At 27.9% G+C, this 24,058-nt stretch overlaps 2 protein-coding genes across 5 annotated transcripts in view; both read left to right on the forward strand.

Moving 5' to 3' along the window:
• LOC101234272 (cytoplasmic dynein 2 intermediate chain 1) overlaps nucleotides 1–24,058 on the forward strand; it is a 104,595-nt gene that overhangs the window by 34,802 nt on the left and 45,735 nt on the right. For 3 of the 4 annotated variants that reach the window (XR_010641740.1, XM_065809836.1, XM_065809837.1), the window contains 7 exons: nucleotides 3,455–3,498; nucleotides 4,506–4,539; nucleotides 5,234–5,713; nucleotides 5,895–6,071; nucleotides 19,232–19,252; nucleotides 19,353–19,403; nucleotides 22,019–22,058. Coding sequence is in view for 3 of the 4 variants with exons in the window: in XM_065809836.1 (XP_065665908.1) it covers nucleotides 3,455–3,498; nucleotides 4,506–4,539; nucleotides 5,234–5,713; nucleotides 5,895–6,071; nucleotides 19,232–19,252; nucleotides 19,353–19,403; nucleotides 22,019–22,058 (847 nt within the window). In the remaining variant the exon portion in view is untranslated. The remainder of the gene's footprint in view (nucleotides 1–3,454; nucleotides 3,499–4,505; nucleotides 4,540–5,233; nucleotides 5,714–5,894; nucleotides 6,072–19,231; nucleotides 19,253–19,352; nucleotides 19,404–22,018; nucleotides 22,059–24,058) is intronic. The other variant, XM_065809838.1, reaches the window with a different exon arrangement.
• LOC136087427 (uncharacterized) lies at nucleotides 7,585–11,062 on the forward strand. The gene is made up of 6 exons (XM_065810193.1): nucleotides 7,585–7,644; nucleotides 7,942–8,045; nucleotides 8,137–8,493; nucleotides 8,628–10,217; nucleotides 10,376–10,628; nucleotides 10,838–11,062. The coding sequence occupies exons 1-6, from the start codon at nucleotides 7,585–7,587 to the stop codon at nucleotides 11,060–11,062; spliced, it is 2,589 nt and encodes an 862-aa protein (XP_065666265.1).

Genomic DNA, 24,058 nt, shown 5'->3' on the forward strand with positions numbered 1-24,058 from the left:
ATTTATTCTTGTTGTGATAAGAAACCAACACCCTCTGAATGCTTGGAGGGGACATTTGAGCTTGAAAAGGATCTCACTTCTGCTACAGCATGGGGCTAACAGTGGCTGGTGAACTTAAATTCAGATAAAACTTTTTTTCAGCCAATCGTTATCGCAATAATCTAGATCTTCCTATATTTATGAACGGTGATGTACTCGATGAGTCATCTACTCTTCATCTTTTAGGATTAACTCTTACTTCCAATCTTTATTAAAAACCATATATCAAATCAGTTGCAAAATTAGCATCTGCTAAGGTTGCATCTCTTTATCGAGCTTGTCACTTTCTTACTTTAGATTCTATTCTCTATCTCTATAAATCTCAAATCTGGCCTTGTATGGAATACTGTTGCCATATCTGGGGCGGTTCTTCTAATGATACCCTTTCTCTTGTAGACAAGGTGCAAAAACGCATTGTAAACATAGTTGGACCTGTTTTTGCAGCCTACCTCCAACCATTGTCACATCGTTGTAATGTTGCTTCTCTTTCTCTTTTCTACAAATACTATAATGGGCACTGCTCTAAAAAGCTAAAAAGCAAGTGTCTCTTGTGCCATCTACTAAAATTTATTCTCGTGTTACTTGTCATTCAATTAAGTGTCATCCTCTTTTTGTGACTGTTCCTAAGTGCTCCAAAAACACTTATTCGTCTAGTTTTTTTCCTCAAACATCAGCTCTTTGGAATTCGCTTCCTTCATATCGCTTTCCTGATTCATATAATTTGTAATCCTTCAAGTCATCTGTCAATTGTTATCTTGCTCTACAATCTTTATCTTTTTTCTTTCAGTAACTTCCAACTTTAATTAGTGGCTGCCTGCAGCCTTGTTGGAAGCGAGGATGTTTAAAAAAAAAAAATTGTTTAACTTTAAGCTTTTCTTTCATCAAAATTGTAATTTAATCAAACTCATTTGCTTTTTTTTCATCAGTAGGATGACTTAAAAAATTTGGGGTTAGAACTGTTACCTATATTTACTCCATAAACACATGTTGCTCCTTTCATTTATGTGTAGGCTTATTTTTTTTTTGCTGTTATAACTCGTTGATGTTTTGCAACTCTGTGAACTTTAATTGGTGAGACTCCAATTGAAGATAACTAATTGTTTAACTGTTGTTTAGATTTGACAAATGCTACAGAATTGATTACAAGCTCTATTTCATTATCAGAAACCTCCTCAGAGTTTGTCAGAAATTGGGAGAAATACAGGAGCAACAAAATTTCCATCCAAACTAAATTTTTTAATATATTATTTTATTTCTGTTATCTTTAACCTTTTTTTTTGTATCTTTTTAAAACATCGCAATAGTTATTATTCTTAAAAATAAATATTGGTCTTAAAAACCTGCTTGTAATGATAACAAATTATCTCTTTGTATGATATTGTCTCAAGTAAGCTCCAGACCTCCAAATCTAAGATTCATAAAAATCTTTTAATATATACATATATGTGTGTGTGTGTGTGTGTGTGTGCGTGTGTGTGTGTGTGAGTGTGTGTGTGTGTGTGTGTGTGTGTGTGTGTGTATAATTGTTTTAACATAAGTTAAATGATTAGGTATTCAGTAAGTTAAATTATATATTGTTTTATTGTTCAATTAATTGTCATACAAAAAGAAAACTCTCCAATTTAATTTTATAAGGTTAGATTGATCATTTAGAAAGATTTCTAGAAAAAAAAATTTGGTATTTTAATTCGCCTCCGGTGGAATTACAATAAATTTTTAAAATTTAGGATCAAATTTTATTAAAACTACCAACGAAACAGAATCAGAAAGTTAACAACAACTAAAGGAACTAAAACTCTAACTAAACTGTTCAAGATGACAACTAAAATAAAAAAGTCAAGTTATGTTGGCAATTTTGTAATTAAACTCACCCCAGTAAAACTGAATAAAGGTTTAGTTTTTAGGTGTTATGTTTATATTGATATATTTTTAGTTGTTTTATCAAAATCCTCACCCTAAATAAGTATATCAAAATCCTTGCCCTGTAATGTAAGTGTATATTTTCAGCTTTCCATTTCACACAGAATAGAAACAAGAACCCAAACTTTTCTAAAATGGCAGAATTTTATTGGTTTAAGGCAAAGTTAAAATAGTTTTATCTTTGAAACCGGTCAGAATTAGATGATGAAGTTTTGTGGACTGATTTTGACACCACTCAAAATTTAAATAAATTATGTTAAAAATAAGCAAAATCTGAGCATCAAGGTTGCATGCCCTGGATGTTTTCTTATGCAATTACCCTGTATAGAGCTCTGTTGTCATATTTAGGCTGATTCTATTAATGTCCTTCATCTTTTGGACAATGCCCATATTATCTATTAAATGTTGTTGGGCCTGCTCTCACTGCCTAGGTCGTGCCTCTGTAACATTGTCGTAAGACAGCATTTCTTTCTTTTCTTTTTCTACCAAAACACAATATTATGTGGCATTGTTTAGCAAAGTTACAACTTTTACTGTAATATTTTGACTTTGTTTCGAAAACTTTTATTCACCTAGTTTTACACATCAGTGCTATGAAATTCTCTTTTGCCATCATATTTTTCTGACTTGGAAAGTGCTTTGAAAATCACTTTATTCTTATCATGCTTATTAGACTACTCAAATATTGCAAAGTACCATTGTCTTAGACTAAGCACATGTAAAGAAGTTTGCAACATACTAAAGTCAATGTTCACTAGCCTCCAAGCTTGCACTTCAATGTCCAATATATTGCATATTTTGTTAAGGATGTCCAGCAATTATAATTTGGGGTGCAATTCTTGGCAACTATTGTTCAGCTTTACACCTTTTACAAAATGGCGTAAACCAGAACAATGTCAATTTCACAAACTTGCATGACTTGCAACTTGCCATTGGCCAAAAATTGTTAAGACAATCTTGCTCCAAGAAAATATAATTAATATTTTTTGCCCTGTGGCCAGCCATTAAATCCCATCAAAAATTGTTGGGTCAATATGAAAGCAAGAGTTTATAAACAGACCCCGCCCTGGCTAGCAAATCAGAGAAAAGCCATATTAAAAGCATGGTGTCATAAAATAGCTTTAGAGTATTATGAGTTTCTTGTTTCCTCAATACAGCAAAGATCCTGTTCTAAAAATTTAAGCAACTCATTTAAAGTACTTATACTGTGACTTTAATTTATTATCTTTACTTTGTTTTTGAATTGAAAAATTTTCTAGCAATAAATGCGTACACCATACATTCACACAGTACAAATGCTGTTTTCACTATAAATATTGGGTGGTCAAAACCTTTTGACCATAGTTGTATATATAAATAAATAGCTTCGTCTCTATTTCTTTTATTACATTAAGATTACAAATTTATAAAATGATTCCAGTTTACATAGTATTACACAATGTTTATGCATATTACATAATGATTATGCTTAATATATAATTTTGTATATTTTTAGAATAAAGATGATAGAAAACACAGATCTTCTAAAGATAAAACAAGGTTATAAAAAGTTTCGTTGTAACAGTAACAGATTTGTATATATTATATATAAGATAAGTATATATTTTATATATTATAGATAAGTATATATTTTAAAGCATTATACAATTAGGTAAATAACATTTGTAAAAATCCTAACAAAGCTTTTTACTTTTTAATTTTTGTTTTATTGACTAAATTATTTAGAGCTGAGTACAGCAGAGTGTATGTCAATTGATTGACAGCAGAGTGTACACTCTGATTGCAACTGATTGACAGCAGAGAGTACACTCTGATTGTAACTGATTGACACCAGAGTGAACATACATCAACTGATTGAAAGCAAAATATTTATACATCAACTGATTAATAGCAAGGTGTACATACATCAACTGATTGAGTGTTAGGCTCGATTTGGTTTGTTAATTAAATACCAGTTTGATTAGTTAAATAAATTGTAAATTTACACATTATAAATGTTGTTGAACCTGCTCTAGCTGCTAGGTTTGTGCCCTTGTTCCATCATTGTTAGGTTGCATCTCTTTCAATTTTATGCAAATACATAGCTGCTGTTCAAGCAAACTATTTTCACTTGTTCCATCAACCAAAATTCAATGTTGTATGATTTATCATTCGGATGATTCGCATCTACAAACTGTTACTGTTCCTTCAAAAAAAAAGTTGTATTAATCTAGTTAATTTGCCATGAACATTTTGTTACAAGCTGCATGTGTTTTCTTGACACATACAGCTTGTTGTTTTTTAAATTTCTTGTTAATTGCTTTCTTGCTCTTTATTTTCTTTTTTTCTGACCTTATTGATTAGTTATTATGTTTTGCCAAATTATCAATTGTTATGTTTTCTGATTCTTTAACTCCCAACTTAATTTGTAGTTACTTGCAGCCTTATTAGGAGACGGTTTTAAAAAAATCTCTGTTTAATTAGTTTATTAAATATCAGTTTGATTAACATGTAACATGTGATATGTGTTATATCTTGAATGATTATTTCTTTTTAAATTTTTCTAGAGAAAAGTTAAGTACTAAAGAAGAACCCTCAAAGGTTACATATTTTACTATCATTGTAGTTTTTTTTAATTATATATTCATAAAGAAAATTCAAGTTTTTATATCTCAGTTGTTTAAATAAACTTAATTCAGTATAAAGATTTATTGTTTATAAAAAATATTCATTTTCAATGTTGTTGCTTTTTTTTTATCTTTGAAATAATAATTTTTATTACCTAGTAACTGTTTAATATAATTAACTGTTTATGAACAAGAAATAGAACTGAGTTAGTGTTTGGCAAGTTTCATATGATGCAATATTTCATAAGATTTTATTACTAGTATATTTAGTATAATCTCTTCAAAATAAATATTTAATAAAATTATTAAAATTAATATTTATTAAAAGTTATTTGTTTGTGAAAAAGCTTTTTTTTATATCATTTATATATAACATTGGTAAAGTTGCAGGAATATATACTTTCATTAGGAATATATAACATAAAACAAAGTGGTTTCCAAGTGTTTTTTTTTAAAGTTTTTCTTTTTTTTCCATTCTTATTTCAATAAGACCCAGTCTGTTCTTTTTTCAATAAAACTTTATTCTATTGTGGCTTATTGTGGCTTATTGTGGCTTGTGTATTATTGGCATTGTGGCTTGTGTATTATTGTAATGTGGCATTGTGGCTTTTGGTGCCACTTTTAAACTAAAGTAAAATTATAATGATATTTAATATCCTAATATTTAGAAAAAGAGTGATAAAGATCAATCATCAACTTCCTCAACATCTAAACAAAAATCAAGCAGAGATAGTGCCGATTCTAGTCAGTCAAGAAAATCAGATAGTAAAACAGGAAGTGAAAGAAGAAGCCATTCAAAACCTGATCACAGGACTAAAGATAATGACCACAAATCTTTACAAAGAAGTCTTGTTGATGAAACAAGTCATAGAAAAAAACAAGATGAAAAAGAAGATGCAAAGCATCGTAAACAAAAAAATGAAGCAAAAAGTCACAGGGACTCCAAACAAAAGGAAATTAATCATGAAACTGTAAAAATAGAAGATCCCTCTCAAAGAAATTCAAAAAAACATCACAAATCACGTGAAAGCGCAATAGTACAGTCTAGTAACAAATCTAATAGTGATGATAATCACCATAGAAATAAAGACGACAAAAATTTAAAAGAAAAAACAAAACACAAAGAAGAAGTAGAAACTCCAGTAGAGGTACAATATTAGAATTATTATACTAAGTTTTTCAAACTTATTTTGAATACATTGTAGCTAATGGAATTCTGTTAATGTCATTACGTATATATTTTTAAATATCAATGAGTATTTAGTATTCATATTAAATGAATGCATATTTGACATTTAACATTAAAGATCAATAATTATTCCCTTAAAGGAAAACAACGTTGATGATTACAATTATGATGATGATGAGTTTGATGAATATGATGATAACGATTTTGAAGAAGATGATAGTGATGATATAGATAAGAGTGACGATGAAGCAAAGAGTGAAGATATTGATGATTCAATAAAAAACAATGGAAATAACTCAAAAATGTTGCTTAAATCTGTAAGTATTTTTTTAAATAGTTTTTACACAAATGTTTTAAAGAAGTTTTGTACTAAGTATTGCCACATCTTTTTGGGTCTGACAACATTCTTAGTGGTATTGTACTCATATGTGTTTATGGACATATACAAATATAAGTGTATATATACATATATATATATATATATATATATATATATATATATATATATATATATATATATATATATATATATATATATATACACATATACAAATATACACACATATACAAATATACACTTATACACATATACACATACACACATACACACATATACACATATACACATATACACATATACACATATACACATATATATATATATATATATATATATATATATGTATATATATATATATATATATATATATATATATATATATATATATATATATATATATATATATATATATATATATATATATATGTTGCCGACCTCAAATTGTTAGAGGTTGGCATCAGATCGGTAAATAAATTTCACATAAAAGGATTACCACAAAACATAGAAATGAGGTCTGCCATTTTTTGCCAACCTTAAACCTTCTAGATCGGCATATAAGTTGGCATTGCTAAATGCCAACTCTAATTCAAGGGCTGTATAAATATTCACATATGTGTATACATACATTAAAAAAAAGCAAAAAAGGTATGAAAGCATTTTAAACTCTATAACTTTTTTTTTAAACTGTTTAAAAATACTTTGAAGCGAAAAAGTTATTTAAAAAAATTGTTTTATTATACCTTAGCATGGTTTTAAAGTTGTAAGGGTTGTATAAATGTGTTTAGACGCTTATTTAAAAATCCTATCGTATATCCATAATTTGGTTTTTAATAATCATTTATACTTTTTTTCTTACATCATTGATTGCATTGTTTTATTTGTTGTTCTTAAGAGTCATTTTTTGTAAGAATCAGGCAGTCAATGGAAGTGACCTCCTCCAAATTGCTTGAATTTTTTATATATTGATCAGAATATAGAAAAAACCTGTTGGGGAAAAAAAAAATTTTCAAAAATGTTTCGTTCACTCGGAATCTGGGCTTAAATTTTTGAGATTTTTTTATAAATTTTTAGAAATTTAGTTTTTGCCGCCTTTGAACCCATTTTTTTGGCAAGGCAAAAAGTTGCACATAGCTTTTGTAGTTAATATCAGACGTAACCCAAAAGCTCTCTCCAAAAAATATAAAAAAGTTGCGTGACACTGTGCGGTTGGCTAATTATCGTAGTTCAAAAGTACAAAATCAATCAGTTTTGTCAATTTTTAATCGGAGTTAATTCTAGCGGCGAAGTGTTGCACACAATTTTTCTTTTAGGATTTGAAATTTTGCATAAATAGAGTAGATATTTTATCATTGCTATTGAGAAATAGGTACTGCATAAATAGAACTTGTTTTTAGTTGAGTATGAAACAAAACAAATATTTTTATGAAAACTGTTGTTGCTTTTCAAAAGGAAATTGTGGATCATTCAAAAAACATAAAATTATAAACAAAATGTTCTACATTCATCAGCTGGGAGATGTTGATGTTAAGAAACACCTCATCAACTTAAAGGTAATTATGTATTTTAAATTTACGCAGACTGTAATATAATTTTTATAATTACATACTTTATAACTTCTCTGCAATAAGATTTTGAGACTAAGTTCTTTAAACAAAAAAAAATAGCTCTTTTAATTAATTCCTCACTCTTTTAATAAATAATCACTAAATTAATCACATTCTTGCAATATTGTATTTTAATAATAACAACAATGTATTTCAAACTTGTAAACATTTTTCGTGAAGAGTCAGATTATAAACAATGCTTTAAATGACACATTTAATAATTGTTTAAAAAATTGTTTTTAGGTCATGCGATTAAACGATAATAATATTTGGGAAGAAAATGGACTTATTGCAAATAGACTTAAAAGAAATCTTGAAAAGGATGAACAAATATGTGCTTTTCACCGGTACACGTTTGGTATTGCATGGAGTCCTCCAAAAACATGCTTTCATCCTCACCATCTAAATATAAAAGGAAAAAAAATCTCCCGCTTTAAGGGCGTCACCAATACATGTCGTCATATCAATGTCAAAGCGATACAATCAAGTATTTTCAGTTGGTGCAATGCTGTGTTTTACCCATTTAAAGCAAGAAACTGCTTTATCTAGAGTCAACGAAAACACCAATTTATGTACAGAAACACAAACACAACAAGAACAAACATATATGACACCTGCTACTCCAGATGAAGAATTTGATCCCGGTGAAATTAATGTTTCACAGGAGATTTTGGACGAATCTCTAAGAAGCCGTGAGAGTGTAACTGAGGTTCTTAATGCAAGTCCAATAAAATTTAGATTAAAAAGGAAGTTTGAATATCTGGAAGATACTACTAAAGATAAGTTAAAACGCAGGTATGTTCGCCTAGAAAACTTATTAAAGAAAAAATTTGCGGAAGCTGTTGCTCCTGGACAAGAGGAAATACTTATAGATTTTCTTAACAGTAAAAATGTGATGGTTTTCAAACATTACAAAAATTGGCACAAAGATTTAGTTCTAAATCTCTCAAAGCTGCCCTTGAAAAAGGAAAAAGGTATTTGAAAACAAGTTATCAAACCAATTGTAGTGTCAATGACTCAAACATTTCTTCTCATAGCTCAAAACATGCCTTATCAGATCCATCTGAAAAAAATCTTCAATCCAACACAGAGATATCAGAAGTGGTATGTGCCGATTGCTATGATTTGTGCAAAGCTATCGAGATGATCAAAGAACTAACAATTCAAAATTCTGACGATGCTGATTCTATTTATGATTTGGAAATTGCTGTAAAGGATGTATTCAACTACATAAAACACCTGATGAGAGATTCTCAACAGAAAAAGGCAAAAATCGAAGCTTTTAAGCAATTAAACGATGAAACTGCTTTCTGGCTTAAAGATTTTTGTCAAAAAATTCTTCCGGTTCGATACAGAGAGGGCCAAAGAGAGTATTTTGGCAAGAAAGGAATCAGTTTACATGTGGATATATTCTTCATAAAAATAGCAGGAAAGTTATTCAAACGTGTTTACTTTACTTCAATGTATAGGTATTATCAGGGAATAGGTGATGTTGTTTCGTTAGCCACTGCAGTTTTAGACCAATTCAGAATTGATCAACCGCATATCAAGAAAATGTTTACCAAATCTGATAATGCCGGCTGCTATCAGGGAAATCTTTCAGCTGAAGCAATCTACAATGTATGCAAAGAGAGAGATATAAAGTTGCTGAGATATGATTATAATGAACCCTGTTGTGGAAAAGATCAATGTGACAGGGAGAGTGCAGTTGTAAAGACAATTTTAAGGAGTTACGTTGACTCTGGTAATAATCTTTTGACTGCTGAAGATATACACAAGGCTATGCATTATAGTTTTGGCGCTAAAGATGCAAAAGTAGCAGTTGCTCAAATTAGCAATGATAAAACTGTAGTTACTGGACCAAAGATTAAGAACATTAGCAACTATCACTCATTTGAGTTTGGTGAGAAAAGTATGAAGATGTGGCGTTATTTCAATATCGGTGAGGGAATTGAACAAGAGTATGGAAATCTTAAAATTCAACCCTCGATTAAGTTGTTGTTGCCATATAGCAAAACAGATAATTCAATTAAGCGTAACAAGTCACTTAAGGAAAAACAGAAAAGAAGTGACAGGCAATTATATTCATTAAGATTTTGCACTGAAATGAATTGTACTTTATCATTTGAAAGCGATGCTGAGTTAGAAGAACACATGCTATCCGGTCTTCATACAGTTCCGAAATCATTAACATCATTGGATAAAGTTCGCAACTCGTTTGTTCATAAGATGAAAATTACTTCACAACTAAATATGCCAATTTCTTCATCCTCTAACAGTGCTTCCGTAAAAGACAAACCACATTGCATGAACATTTTTCTATTGCAAGGTTGGGCATTACCAGTTCGAAGTTCTTTTAGATTTTCAAATCAGCAGAAAGAACTGTTGTATAAATACTTTACTCGTGGAGAAGAATCAGGTAATAAAATGAGCCCTGAGCAGGTTCACATGCAGCTGAGGAGAGAACTTCCGCCTGATCAATATGTAACTAGCCAACAGATAAGATCTTTATTTTCAAGGTAGGCATTGTTGCTATCAAAACTTTTGCAAATTAGATTATGTTTCTGACTGTTAAATAGTTCTTTTACAAATATGAAATTAAAATTTAGGTGAAAGTTATAATTTTGTGTGTTTGTTTACATATGTTTAAAAATATGTACAATTGATATTGTTATAGATTTAGTAACCTGAAAAGAAAAGGTAAGCTGGTAGAACCGACAACAGAAAATAATGAAAATAGTCAGGTTAACGATAACAAAGAAGTTTATGGCGAAAATGATGACTTTAATCTGACAGGAGACAATGAAGATGATAATAAATATGAGGAAGACATCGCCAATCTTGCAAAAGAAATTTGTCTTGTATGGAAAGTGAATGATTGGGTTGCTGTTGCATATGAAAAACAATGGAATATTGGATATATTTTGGAGGTAATATTATTTAAAGTATATATTAGTTTCAAGTTTTTATTTTGCTTTACAAAACAGTGCTCTAAAATAAAAGGAATATAAATAAAATGTAAAAATAATTTCAGAATGACATTATATAAGACTTTACAAGTTTTATTGAATGTAAGCAAAATTAAACAAATCATAAACTCTTTATTATATCATTTTAAATGTTGCGCTAATACTTTTAGGTATCTATAACTGGGATCAGAGTTAATTGTATGATTAACGGGCAAGAGAAGAATACTTTTCGCTGGCCAGTTACTACCGAGGAGATAAATAACCAAACTGATAAAATTATCTGTTTAGTAAATGCTCCTTTTCTAATCAGTGGTTGTGGCGATTATTCATTATCCGAAGAAGACTATAATACAGTCATATCATTATTCTTAGAGAAACTTACTGCAGCAGAGTAGAAATTATGTGTGATGTGATGGATAATGTGTGTAAATGACTCTATTAATAAATGAAAAACTAATTTTTAAATGGAAAAACATTTAAATGTTTGATTTATGTTTTATTTAATTAGCAATATAGTTATCTTGATGTTAGATTTTTGTTCAGTTTTTAATTCATGTTATATCATGCGTGTGACAAAGTCACACGAATTTTTTTTTATTATTATGTTAGGACCTTTTTGTATTGACAGTTGGATATGTTTACATTTTTACAAAACTAAGCGCCTCTGCCGTAATGGTTCATTTTGTAAGTATACTAAAACATTTTTTTCCAATTTCAAGCCTTAATATATTAATAGGTCTTAGGTATCACATAACTTTCTTTGCATTTTTAGACTCAATACCTTTGATAATTTCAAATCCTAAAAGAAAAATTGTGTGCAACACTTTGCCGCTAGAATTAACTCCGATTAAAAATTGACAAAAGTGATTGATTTTGTACTTTTGAACTATGATAATTAGCCAACCGCACAGTGTCACGCAACTTTTTTATATTTTTTGGAGAGAGCTTTTGGGTTTCGTCTGATATTAACTACAAAAGCTATGTGCAACTTTTTGCCTTGCCAAAAAAATGGGTTCAAAGGTGGCAAAAACTAAATTTCTAAAAATTTTTAAAAAAATCTCAAAAATTTAAGCCCAGATTCCGAGTGAACGAAACATTTATGAAAATTTTTTTTTTTCCCCAACAGGTTTTCTCTATATTCTGATCAATATATAAAAAATTCAAGCAATTTGGAGGAGGTCACTTCCACAGTTTCAGGAATTTGCCTGATTCTTAGAAAAAATGGCTCTTAAGCATTGGATTTTTCATTAAAATTGTCACAATTATGATTGTCACAACAATAAAAACATAAAAGTTCTTGTAAAACTTCAAGTAGAAACTATAAAACTCAGCACATAATAACATCAATATGTGCTAAATACACACCAAATGATTTTTTTTTACCGTGTTGTTTGCTGCATTAAGTCTGACAAAGTTGTTTTGTTCAGACGTGGTAAAAAGTAAGTGTTACGACCGACATGCTATGAGTGTTAGTTTTTGAAAAAAGTTTAAGACTTTAATGCTGTAATTTTTACATACTAAATTATATGGTAGTATTTCACATTTCTGAAAAGTTTCAAGTCATTTCCATTTTAGGTTCATTTTTAATGGCTTAAAGAGTGTCAAATGTTAAGACCGCCACTCTCGCAGAATTGCCCATATATACATGTATATATATATATATATATATATATATATATATATATATATATATATATATATATATATATATACATGTATATATATATATATATATATATATATATATATATATATATATTTATATATGTATGCATATATATATATATATATATATATGTATGTATGTATGTATGTATGTATGTATGTATGTATGTATGTATGTATGTATGTATGTATGTATGTATGTATATAGATATATACATACATACATACATACATACATACATACATACATACATACATACATACATACATACATACATACATACATACATACATACATACATACATACATACATATATATATATACATATACAGGCATGACAGAAATAAATGAGTGTGAGAGTGGCAAATGGCTCGTCTAAAATGGATATGGCAGGCAACAACTTTTTTCGTGGGCTTTTTTGATATTAAGATAAAAAAGCTCATGGATAAATAAAAATCAATTACGTTTTAGTAATAGTTTTTTAAGCTGTAATGTTTTGTATTATAAATACATTAGAAAAACTATTGTCACAACCGCTGTTTTTCTGATTTTTTTTTATTCAAGCATCATAAAGTTTACTAGAAAAATTGTTAAAAACAATATTTCATTTGACCAAGTTTGTTAAACTCTCAGTTTTTATTTGAAATTAACTTTAATAGAGTTTATCTAGAGTAAAGTTTAAAAATTTATTAGAAAGTATTAGATTGTTTTTTTATTTTATAAATATTATTTTGTGTCGCGTTTCTTCTTATTTTCATATTTGAAAAGTTCCTTCATTATTCTTCTTCATTGAGAAACATTTTTTTCTAATTAGAAAAGTTTTAAAATTGCACTGAAATAATTCCAAGCAAGAAAGCAAGTAATTATAAGAAAATACTTTTGTAATTAAAATTTGCGTGAGTTCGATACTTTTAAAATTGTATTTGTGTTATATAATTCAAATTAAAACAAACAATTTTTTATTATTGTTTTAAAAAAATCTAATTTTTAACTAAGTGTGTAACTATTATTTTCACTTTGATTAAGTCATATTTTAGATTATAAATTAAAAACCAACTATAAAAATATTGTGTATTAAGAAATATATTTTATTTTTTAAAAGCTTTTTAAAAACTACTAAAGCTCTTTAGTTCCTTATTGTTATTCTTTTTTACAGTTTTTTTAAGATGTTTTTTAATGAAATTTTTACACTGGTCATTTGAACTTATCAAGTTTATATAGTAAGAAATTATGTGAAAAAATTTTTAAAAAATCTTTAGTTATGAACTTTTTTATGACATTCACAAAATTGTAAGAATGAATAAACATTTTTTTGCTTTTTTTTTATCATTGCGTAATACTTATTAAAGTGATATTTTAAATGCACAAGATGTTTTTTATTTTTGTTTATGTAAGTAAGATACGACTCAACCTAAAAAACATTTTAATTTTTGCTGATTAAAAAAAAAATTGTATATTCCCACAAGCCATAATTCATCTGTGTAAACTGACTTATAAAGGTGTGGAAGCAAAAAAAAAAAGAAGAATAATGAAAGAAAAAATTGCTGCCCTATACCAAACCCTCAGCCAATATAGCGACACTTCTTTCAGATGCAGGTTATATGATAATACATCAACTATCTTATTACCTGCATCTGTACTGAAGCCCCTAGCAGCATGCTATATCAGTGTGAAGTCACAGTCCTTATGCATTCTAATTGTATATATACATATACATTAGGGTCGGCATTCAGCAATGCCGACCTAACTGCTGACCTGAAAGTGTTTGAGGTCGGCAAAAAATTGCCGATCACATTTCTATGTTTTATGTTAAGGCCTTTGTATCAAATAATTTTTGCCAAGCTGATGCTGACCTCTAAAAGATTGAGGTCGGCAAATTATTGCCGACCACATCTTTCCTAATTCAGAGGGTTGTGTATATATATAAAAATATATAAATGTATATATACAGTATGCAAAAAATAGAATCATACAATTAAAAAAAAAATCATAATTTTAAAGATTGCATCAAAAAAATGAGTTCGCCGATAAAATATTTGAATTTTTTTTTTAGATATCTTATTAAGTATTGTTTTAAGAATTTATTTGTGTATTGGTCAATTAATTGCTTTTCAAACCCATTGAATTTTACACAATTGATCTAATGATGCATACAATTGGCTGCAAAAAAAATAATCGTACAGTTCAAAAATAATGTCAAATTGATTAAAATCCATGGAAATTAGAATCGAGTGGGACCTTCTTTAGCCTTGATGGCCTCATCTAGATGATTTGGCATTAAGTTGATCAAATTTTGGGTCTTTTGTTGTTATATTATCCCATGCCCTCATTATAGCTTCTTTCAAGCTGTCTTTGCTTCTTAATGCTCGGTCGCCAATTTTTCTGTCCTAAAAATACCACCAATTTTCTATTCGGTTCAAGTTTGGAGTTTGAGATGACCATTCCAAAACAATGATGTTATTTGTGTCAAAGCATAACTTCATTTTCTCAATTGTTAAGAAGCATAATCTGATTGGAACTGTCGCCAGTGTGGCTGGTAGAGAACGAAAACACAAGACCACTAGTGCAATTGATCGAAATATCGTTAATGACATCATTAATGTGAAGAAAAATAGATTTGTTTTGGCAGCTAAATTAGCTTTAAAAATTCAAGAAGATCTTAACATCACAGTGACTCCACAAACAATCAGAAATTGTATAAGAGAACAAGGATATAGATGTAGAGTGCTTGGAAATAAACCTTTTTTAACTTCTAAACAAATGAAACGTCAATTGGAATTTGCATCAAAGTACTTAAAAATGCTGATATTATATTGGGAAAAAATTTTGTGGTCAGATGAGTCAAAATACAATCTCGTCTCATCGGTTGGAGTCCAAAAAGTGTGGCGAAAAAAAGGAAAAGTTTGTAAATTGTGTTGTTTGCGAGGTAGTGTAATGCATGGAGGAGGAAATGTGATGGTTTGGGGTAGTATGAGTTGAAAAGGAGTGGGAAAATTTACATTTATTGATGACAAAATGGATGCTTCAATGTATTGTGAAATTCTCAAAGCTAACTTGCAACCATATACTTAAAAATTGAGAATGGGATGCGATTTTATCCTCCAGCAGGATAACAATCCAAAACATACCGCTAAGAAAATGAAAGTATACTTTGACATAAATAACATCAATGTTTTGGAATGGTCATCTCAAAGGACTTGAATTCAATATAAAATTTGTGGTATATTTTGGATAGAAAAATAGGACACAAATAACATCATTGTTTTTAAGTGTACGATTACTTTTTTTGCATACTGTATATATAATATATATACATACATATATATATATATATATATATATATATTTATTTATATGTATATATATAATATATATATGTATATATAATATATATATGTATATATATAATATATATATATGTATATATATATATATAATATATATATGTATATATATAATATATATATGTATATATATATATAATATATATATGTATATATAATATATATATATGTAATTTATATATGTATATATATATATAATATATATATATATATATATATATATATATATATATATATATATATATATATATATATATATATATAATATGTATATGCCTTGTAAGATACCTCTACAAATCTCTTATTTGTCCCTGTATGGAATATTTTAGTCATATTTGGGCTGGTTATTCTAATGATACTCTTTCTCTTTTAGACAAGGTTAAAAAATGCATCATAAACATAGCTTGACCTGCTTTATCTGCTAAGCTTTAGTCTCTCTCCTGTTGTCGTAAAGTTGCATCTCTTTACTACAAACTCTAAATCATGGTCCCTGCTCAATAGAGCTATCATTTCTAATCCCATCAACCAAAACTCATTCTTGGTTAACTTATCATTCAGTAATGTGGCATTCTTTTACTGTATTTTTCTCTGCATGCTCTGAAAACTTTTATTCATCTAGTTTTTTCCCTGCTCTTCAACCCTTTGGAACTCTCTCCCATCTTTATATTTTCCTAACACATACAACCTACAACTTTTCAAGTCTTTAGTCAACTGTTTCCTTGCTCTTTAACTCTATACTGTGTTTTCTAGTAGCTTCCAACTTAATAGTGGTTGTTTGCAGTCTTGTTGGAAGTGAGTCAGAATTAAAAATATATATCTGTGTGCGTATATATAAAATAATAAATTATTATTTATATATGGACTTTTTATTTTGAAAGTGATGTAAGTCCATTTTTTCTGCTTTCGAGAAATTTAAAAATTAGCATTTTAGTCGATTAAAAAATATGCATAAATTGTACTAAGTTTAGCAATGTCTCTATGAATTTAGAAATGTGTATTTTGATTACATAAATGACTTGCATGTGAATTTAACTAAAATAAAATATTCTTTCAGGGTCGTAAATGAACTTACACCACTTTCATAATTATTGAATTGTAAAAATCAATAAATTTCAATAATCAAAAATTAATTTTCACTTTGTGAAAAATTAATTTTAATTGTTTTGTTCTGCTTTTCTTTATAAAAAAAATAATAACAAGAAATAAAATAGTGTCTTTTTAATTCTCGACATTAAATGAGCTTAACATTAGTTACTGGTTTTTATGTAGGCTCATTATATGGAAGTGTTTTGAAATATTTATGATGCACAGGAGGTATGTAAGGCAATAACTGCATCATATCCTTATATTTTTTTATGTGTAATGGGTCTGGCATTTATATACAAAGACTTTAGCGCGATTCTTTCAGATTTTGGTGGTCTCCCTCGAATGGTTGGTGATAAGTCTAAAGTCCTAAATTTCGTATCCTCTATCGATGTTTTATATGAAATAGTATATAGTGCACTTTTACAAAACCTCAGCCAACATATTTTCAGCCATATTTTACCCTTTCTCCTTCAGTATTTTTTTTTTCTTTTTTGAATTGCATTTTCTAGATATTTTGTTGAAATAAAATTCTCACGTTTCATTTTGCACAAATTAAACTTATTATTTCGTCGACATTGTTTTATAATCTCATAATAATCCACAGGATTGTACAAGAAATTCTTTTTTCGTAATACCATTTCTATAACACCAAAATCTGCATTGTTTGGTAAATACGAATGCCCAGAAAGCAAAAATTTATGGTCAATGATTTCAATGTTATTTTCCGAGGACTGAACAACTCTTAACCACATCAATGCCATTTGAATATTTCAATTTTGCCCAGTGCACATATCACTGTAAGCTATAACATGATTTTGGGTCGTTACATTTTGTAAATATCTCAGGCAACAAGATGCAATTTCCTGCGATCCCCTAGAAGCAGTAATTTCGTCCCACACATACATAAAAACTATACTGTCGTGAAAATTATAGAATCCCTCATTTAAAACATACATATTCCGCTTATAATATGCGATCAAAACAGATAATTTTGGATATGGTAAGGCTTTTTGTAAATCGAAAGAAAAGACAAAATACCTTTCTGGATTTTCTGTTGCTAGAATTTTATCTTCTTGTAAAGCTTTTCTTCCTAATTCGGCATTTTTTAAGTGAACATCATTTCTTTGTACAAGAGTTGCCTTTTTTTTGTCACTGTTTGTTGTCTAAATTTTCATGTTAAAGAAATCACATCTTTCACATGTGTCTTTGTGTGGTTGATGGAAATATAACTTAAAATCTCTTTTAAAAATTTTCCTGTATGTCCATTTATTAACTGCAATTTCATTAATTTCTGCACATTTTTCTAAGTATAAATTAAACATTTTGTTTATGTTCGATTCAGGGTTCAAATACTTTCGTTCTGGATTTGGGGATCAAGTGTAATGACTCTCAAAAGCCGGAAAACTTTTTATGTGTTCTCTAACAAATATTATCGCGAGTTCACTAGTTCTCTTGCAAGAACCATCCATTCTCCCACGCATGTCTTTTGGAATATCTTTTGCTTTTAAGATGCGATCAATCTGTCCCATAGATATATTAAAAGTATTTATAAAAAATTTCTTACATACTAAAATGTTTTCATGAGGAGTGCTCAAGTGAAATTTATACACATTAGTCCTCAAAGTTCCTGCATAATTTTTTGGCCTCCTTCTTTTTACAGGATAACTATGAACACTTTCATAGAGAAATAAGTTTTGTTTGTCAAAGTCGCTCATATTCCAAAATTGTTGAAAAATTATTTTACGTTCTGCTTCATTTATACGTTCTACACATTTTTTCAAACAGTTACAATTTTTATTTTCAAATTTTTTATAATGGTTTTTTAATAATGATTTATTATTACTTCTTACCTGTACCACAATCTGATGTTAACATGAAATTATCCATTTTTTATAGAATAATAAAGTAAATAATTGTAAAAAATATATTAATTTTAAATATCGGAACTACACTTTGATACTGCCAAACTAATACTTATAACAATGCATTTCAGACAAACATTTTGCTGATTTGCAATTTCTCGCAAATTCTCGGGGCATGTTAGAACATGCAATATTAAGCACTTCTGTGGCTAAAGGTTTTTTCATTCCATCCTATCTGTCAAATTACGCTTTTGCGTAATTTGACGGATAAACTTTTTATAAGTGCTTAATGAGTAATTCTAAAGAAAATGGACTTACACCATTTTCATAATCAATTGTTATGCAATTTCATTTATTAACAAATTTTAAATTGATCAAAGCATATGGATATGTTTAAATACTAACTGTAAATTGTTTATAAATAAAAAGTGCACACTAAGTTAAATGTAAGTTATGTGATTTCTAACTTTTTTTTAAAAATGGACTTACACCACTTTCAAAATAAACGGTTCATATATACATACAAAAAAACTTGATATTATTTTTATTTACTGTTTTTATCATTTTATTTTGTTTTAACTAAAATTTTTGTTTCGAATTTATAGGATCAAAATGATATTGATGAGGTAAGAAATTTTTTTAATTTTAATTACTTGTATATACAATATATTGATAAACTATGTTATAAAATAAATAAATGCGTTTTCAAATAATACTGTCTTTAAGATATCAAAAGCAATAATTGCAGAAAATGAGCGGACAAAAATGAAAAGCAAGGTTGTTAATTTTGTTATCATTGTTCTTTTAAGTGTTTTTTTTTTTAACTTTTTGATGTTGGTAAACTTGATAAAGTTTCAACCTTTAGTTAGAAATGATAATTGTTTCTAGTAAAATGAAAATTTAATTTTTAACTAAAAATAGGAATAATAATCATAAAAATAGGAATAATTAACATATAATATGTAATTACAGTCAGTTAGACTACATAACACAATTTTTGTCCTTAGATTCAGTGTTTTATTTTGCTTACATCTTAAAACAAATTTTGATTTAATGACTACAGCACAAACAAAGTTAATTTTTGTTGAGATACAGTGGTGAACACTGGATTTTTAGATGTTTGAGTTTTGACATTTACAGGCAATTGTGCAAACTCCAAACTTTCGTATGTTTATGCTTATATCAAGAAGTAATGTTTTGCAAAGAATTAGGGTGATTGGAGCTTGGGAATAAAAAAACTCTAATTTTTGGACCCACCCAGCCCTTGATGTGGGAGCAATGAGTTTATAAAATATTTTCTTTACTCTTTTCTTATCTAAATTTATATTCATCAACAAATTTCAAATTTCATGCAATAATCTCTTTTTTCAAAAACTATAATCATATAAAGTTTTAACCCCCTCAATTTGAGGGGGCTGTAAACATTGCAAGGTCATAAAAACTGAACACTAATAGATTAGTGCATGAAACTTGAAATTCGTTGATGAATATGAATTAAGATAAAAATAGTAGAGAAAATATTTTATAAACTACTTGCTCCCACGTTAAGGGCTGGGTGGGCCCAAAAATTAGGGTTTATTTGTTCCCAAGCTCCAACCACCCCAATTATTTGCAAAACATTCTTTTTTGATATAAGCATAAACATACTAAAGTTAGGGGTTTGCACAATGCCTGTAAGTGTCAAAACACAAACATCTAAAAATCCAGTGAACACCACTGAGATCAAACAAGAAATATTTCACATTTTTGTTCATTCTGTCAAGAAACAAAGTCAGTAAAAAGGCACTCTAAAAGATTCTCTTGTATAAACTGTATAACAAATATTACGAGTTATATCAATTTGAATGCAAGAAATTTCATACATCTCTTAACACAAGGTATGATATTAACACATTTTCATAAAGTACATTAATATATATGGAAAGTTTGTCACTTGCAACTTCTTAAAATGAACTACATTTATCTAAATCATTGAAATTCTAAATGCGTAGTTAATTTCTACACAGCAGTTCTGCAATTCTACACAGCACATTTAAAAAAAGTTTTTCTTGAAAGAAAAATTTTCTTGAAAGTTCTCGAATACTCTTGAAAGTTCTCGTAACTTCTGAACAATCTAATATTTCAGAAATATTCTAGAAGATCAATCAAACACTTTTTTCTTAAGACCTTTTAGTTATGACTTTTAAATTTTCTCCTTAGAAATAAAAGTTTTTGCTTTTATTTTATTCAACAAAAATTTAGGATTGTTTACAGAAATGCATTCGTTTGTGCTTGTTCAATATTTCAGTGTCAAATTTAATCTTCCTAATCTTCAAAGAAAATATTTCTGAAAATAACTAGTTAATCTTTTATCTCTCAACAATCTCATTTTATTTGAACCACATTCAGAGTTAGGGGAGTCAGTGATTTCACAATCTCATTTTTTTAACCTATTCAGAGCTAGAGGGGTGATTTCTTAACACAATCTAATTTTTTTAAACTCATTTAAAGTTAGAGGAGTGATCTCTTAACACAATCTCATTTTATTTTAACCCCTTCAGGATATTTAAAAAGTTTTAAATACCTTGTTTTCTAGTTTTCAAGTAGAAAGTTAACCACTTACATTTTTAATATAGATATTTTTTAGGGTTTAATTTAATTTTCCAAGAAAACTACAATGGATAAGAAAAAAGGGGGTGAAAAAAAAAGGGTTGGTGAAAAGGTTGCTTTTACATAAAATGGAGTGATAAAAGAATTAGCATAGAATATTTGAAATTAGATCAAATAATTTTTCTGTTTTATAATGGGATGTAAAAAGAACTTATTTTTCTATTAGTGTATTACATTACAAAATTCAATATTTTAAAATGTTTAAATATTTTTGATTGAAACTATTATAGTTTATAGCAAATAATTTACGAGGTTTTTGTACACTATTACACAGTTATACAGTATTGATATAATTTACGAGGTTTTCGTACACTATTACACAGTTATACAGTATTGATATAATTTACGAGGTTTTCGTACACTATTACACAGTTATACAGTATTGATATAATTTACGTTATACAGTATTGATATTATTTACGAGGTTTTTGTACACTATTACACAGTTATACAGTATTGATATTATTAACACTCTGTTAACTTTAGTGTAAGAATTAAAATTAATATCTAAACTGTTTTCACATTTATATATATATATACTAATATTTAAACTGTTGGTTAAAGTTCAAATATCAGCATTCAGTTTTTTTACCATCATAATAACAATTTATAATTTTTTTTTTTTTAATAATAAATATAAAAATTTATTAAAATGATTATATAGAATGGTGGATGTGAATAGAAGATGTAAGTAGTAAAAATAAATAAAATAGTAAATAGAAATGGAAGATTATTTCATTTAGATTTTAGCTGTTAATGAGACAAGTCAAGTTCGACATGAAGGTTAATAATATTTTTGTTTTTTATTTCATTTTTTTTAGATTTTATTAATTATGTTGTTTAAAAAAAACAAGACTGTGAAAAGAAATTAAATAAACAACAATAGTATATACTTTTCTAAAATCCAAAGGTTTTTTCAATTTAAAGCTATATTATTAGTATTGCGATAAGAATATTAATTTGTTATAGTACAATCTATTGATCCATATGCTGTAATTCATCCACTAAGTTGCCATCCATTTAATATGTTGTCACCAATCTAGTATATTGCTATCCATCCAGTATTTTGCCTTCCATCCTGTATGTTGCTATCCATCCAGTATATTGCTATCCATCCAGTATTTTGCCACCCATCCAGTATGTTGCCATCCATCCATTATGTTGCTATCCATCCAGTATGTTGCCGCCTATCGATGGTTTAGAAGCACGTCTTACCCTTACTCACAATTAAGTTGAGTTTTTTATTAAGTTTGTCTAGACAATATCTAGATAATACTAGATAAATCACTTCTTAACTTTTAGTTAACAGGTGATCAAAGAGTTGGTATTTTAATTTAGTTTAATAATTAATCTTTTCTTTTTTTTATTAAACTTTTTAAAGTTGATAATATTTTGTATAAAATGAAGTTTTTAAATAATATTTTTTTCTTTTGAACCAAGGTCCACTAACTAAAGAAAAACCAAAAAAACATAAATAAAAAATTTAAATAACTATTTAGAAATTTAAAAAACCCGGTTAATAAAATAAATCTCGCTTTAAAAAATCACAATTAGGAATTTTTTTTTTCTTACAATTAGTATATGGGTTTTTTTTAATTTTCTTTTTAGAAAAGTTGCTTAACTATCATTATTTTTTTAATACCTTGTAGCAATCCAAAATTTTAGCAATTAGTTTTAAATGGGTCGACCGCAAAGCTGGTTTAATATTTGAAGCATCAACATTAAATTTTTAAATATTTTGCGCGATATAAGCAAATTAGTTTTTTAAATAATCACGTTAAGTAGCTGACTGCTAGTCAAAAAAGTTAGTTTTTTCAATCAATTTTAATTTTTTTTTTTATTCTTGTCAATTATTTACTAATTGACTAATTATTAAACTAATTGGCCATTTTAAAGTTTTGTTAAAATAAAAAAAAATTGGTATCAAATAGTCAAAAAAATCCACTAAACTTGCATAGCTGACTGCCTGTTGCATAGCTGACTGGCAAAACTAAATAGTTAAATGTTGTAAACTTTGTTTTTTTTTTTTATATGCAATAAAATTTTCTGCCAAATATATTTTTGACTTCAAAATATTTTATATTCAATGAGAAATTATTTGAAACTTCAAAACATAGTTATATAGTCAATTTAAAAATGTGGAATCATTCCAAGAACCAGTTGCTTGCACATCTAATGAAACAAAAAAGGTGTGCATTGTGTAAACATTATAGAGCTTTTAAATTATTTTAAAATTTACATGTATTTGTATTTAAAATTTATTTGTAGTTTGCTTTTTTTATTACAGCCGTCAAGATAAAAAATAGAAAAGCACTGAATCAAAGGAATTACATGAGTTGAAATTATGACAAAAAGAAATACAAAGCTAAAAAAAATTCTAGACTTCAAAGACAAAGGTGGAAAAAAGATTTTCGAAAAATTGCAGCTGAAAGAAAGTATCTTCATCTGTAGAATCAAATCACTCATCATTTGCAAATGTGCGAGTTAAAGGAAAGTATATGAAAAAATTGAATTGCTCTCTTCCCAAAAGTCCTGTCCAGAAGAAGGAACTGTTGTGTTGTTTACTCAATGAAACTTTTGTTGTGTTGTTTACTTGATGAACCAATAACTTACTCAATTCAAAAATCAACAAACAATCTCAGAGAGAAAGACATATTATATACACTAAAAGAAGATTTCAAAGAGTTTAAGCTAAACCATACAGGTATTAAATTAGGTCTGTCAAAATTTTGTCGGTTAAGACCAATTTGTGATTGATGCGTATCATCAATTTCTCAAATCGT

This window comes from Hydra vulgaris, chromosome 11, assembly GCF_038396675.1.
Source record: "Hydra vulgaris chromosome 11, alternate assembly HydraT2T_AEP".
NCBI classification, from domain to species: Eukaryota; Metazoa; Cnidaria; class Hydrozoa; order Anthoathecata; family Hydridae; genus Hydra; species Hydra vulgaris.

Excerpts from the sequence above, each read along its gene's own strand:
- LOC136087427 (XM_065810193.1), top strand. The coding sequence starts at position 7,585 with ATGTTCTACATTCATCAGCTGGGAGATGTTGATGTTAAGAAACACCTC. Across the intron at positions 7,645-7,941 it reads AACACCTCATCAACTTAAAG|GTCATGCGATTAAACGATAA; the intron begins GTAATTATGTAT and ends AATTGTTTTTAG. Across the intron at positions 10,218-10,375 it reads ATAAGATCTTTATTTTCAAG|ATTTAGTAACCTGAAAAGAA; the intron begins GTAGGCATTGTT and ends ATATTGTTATAG.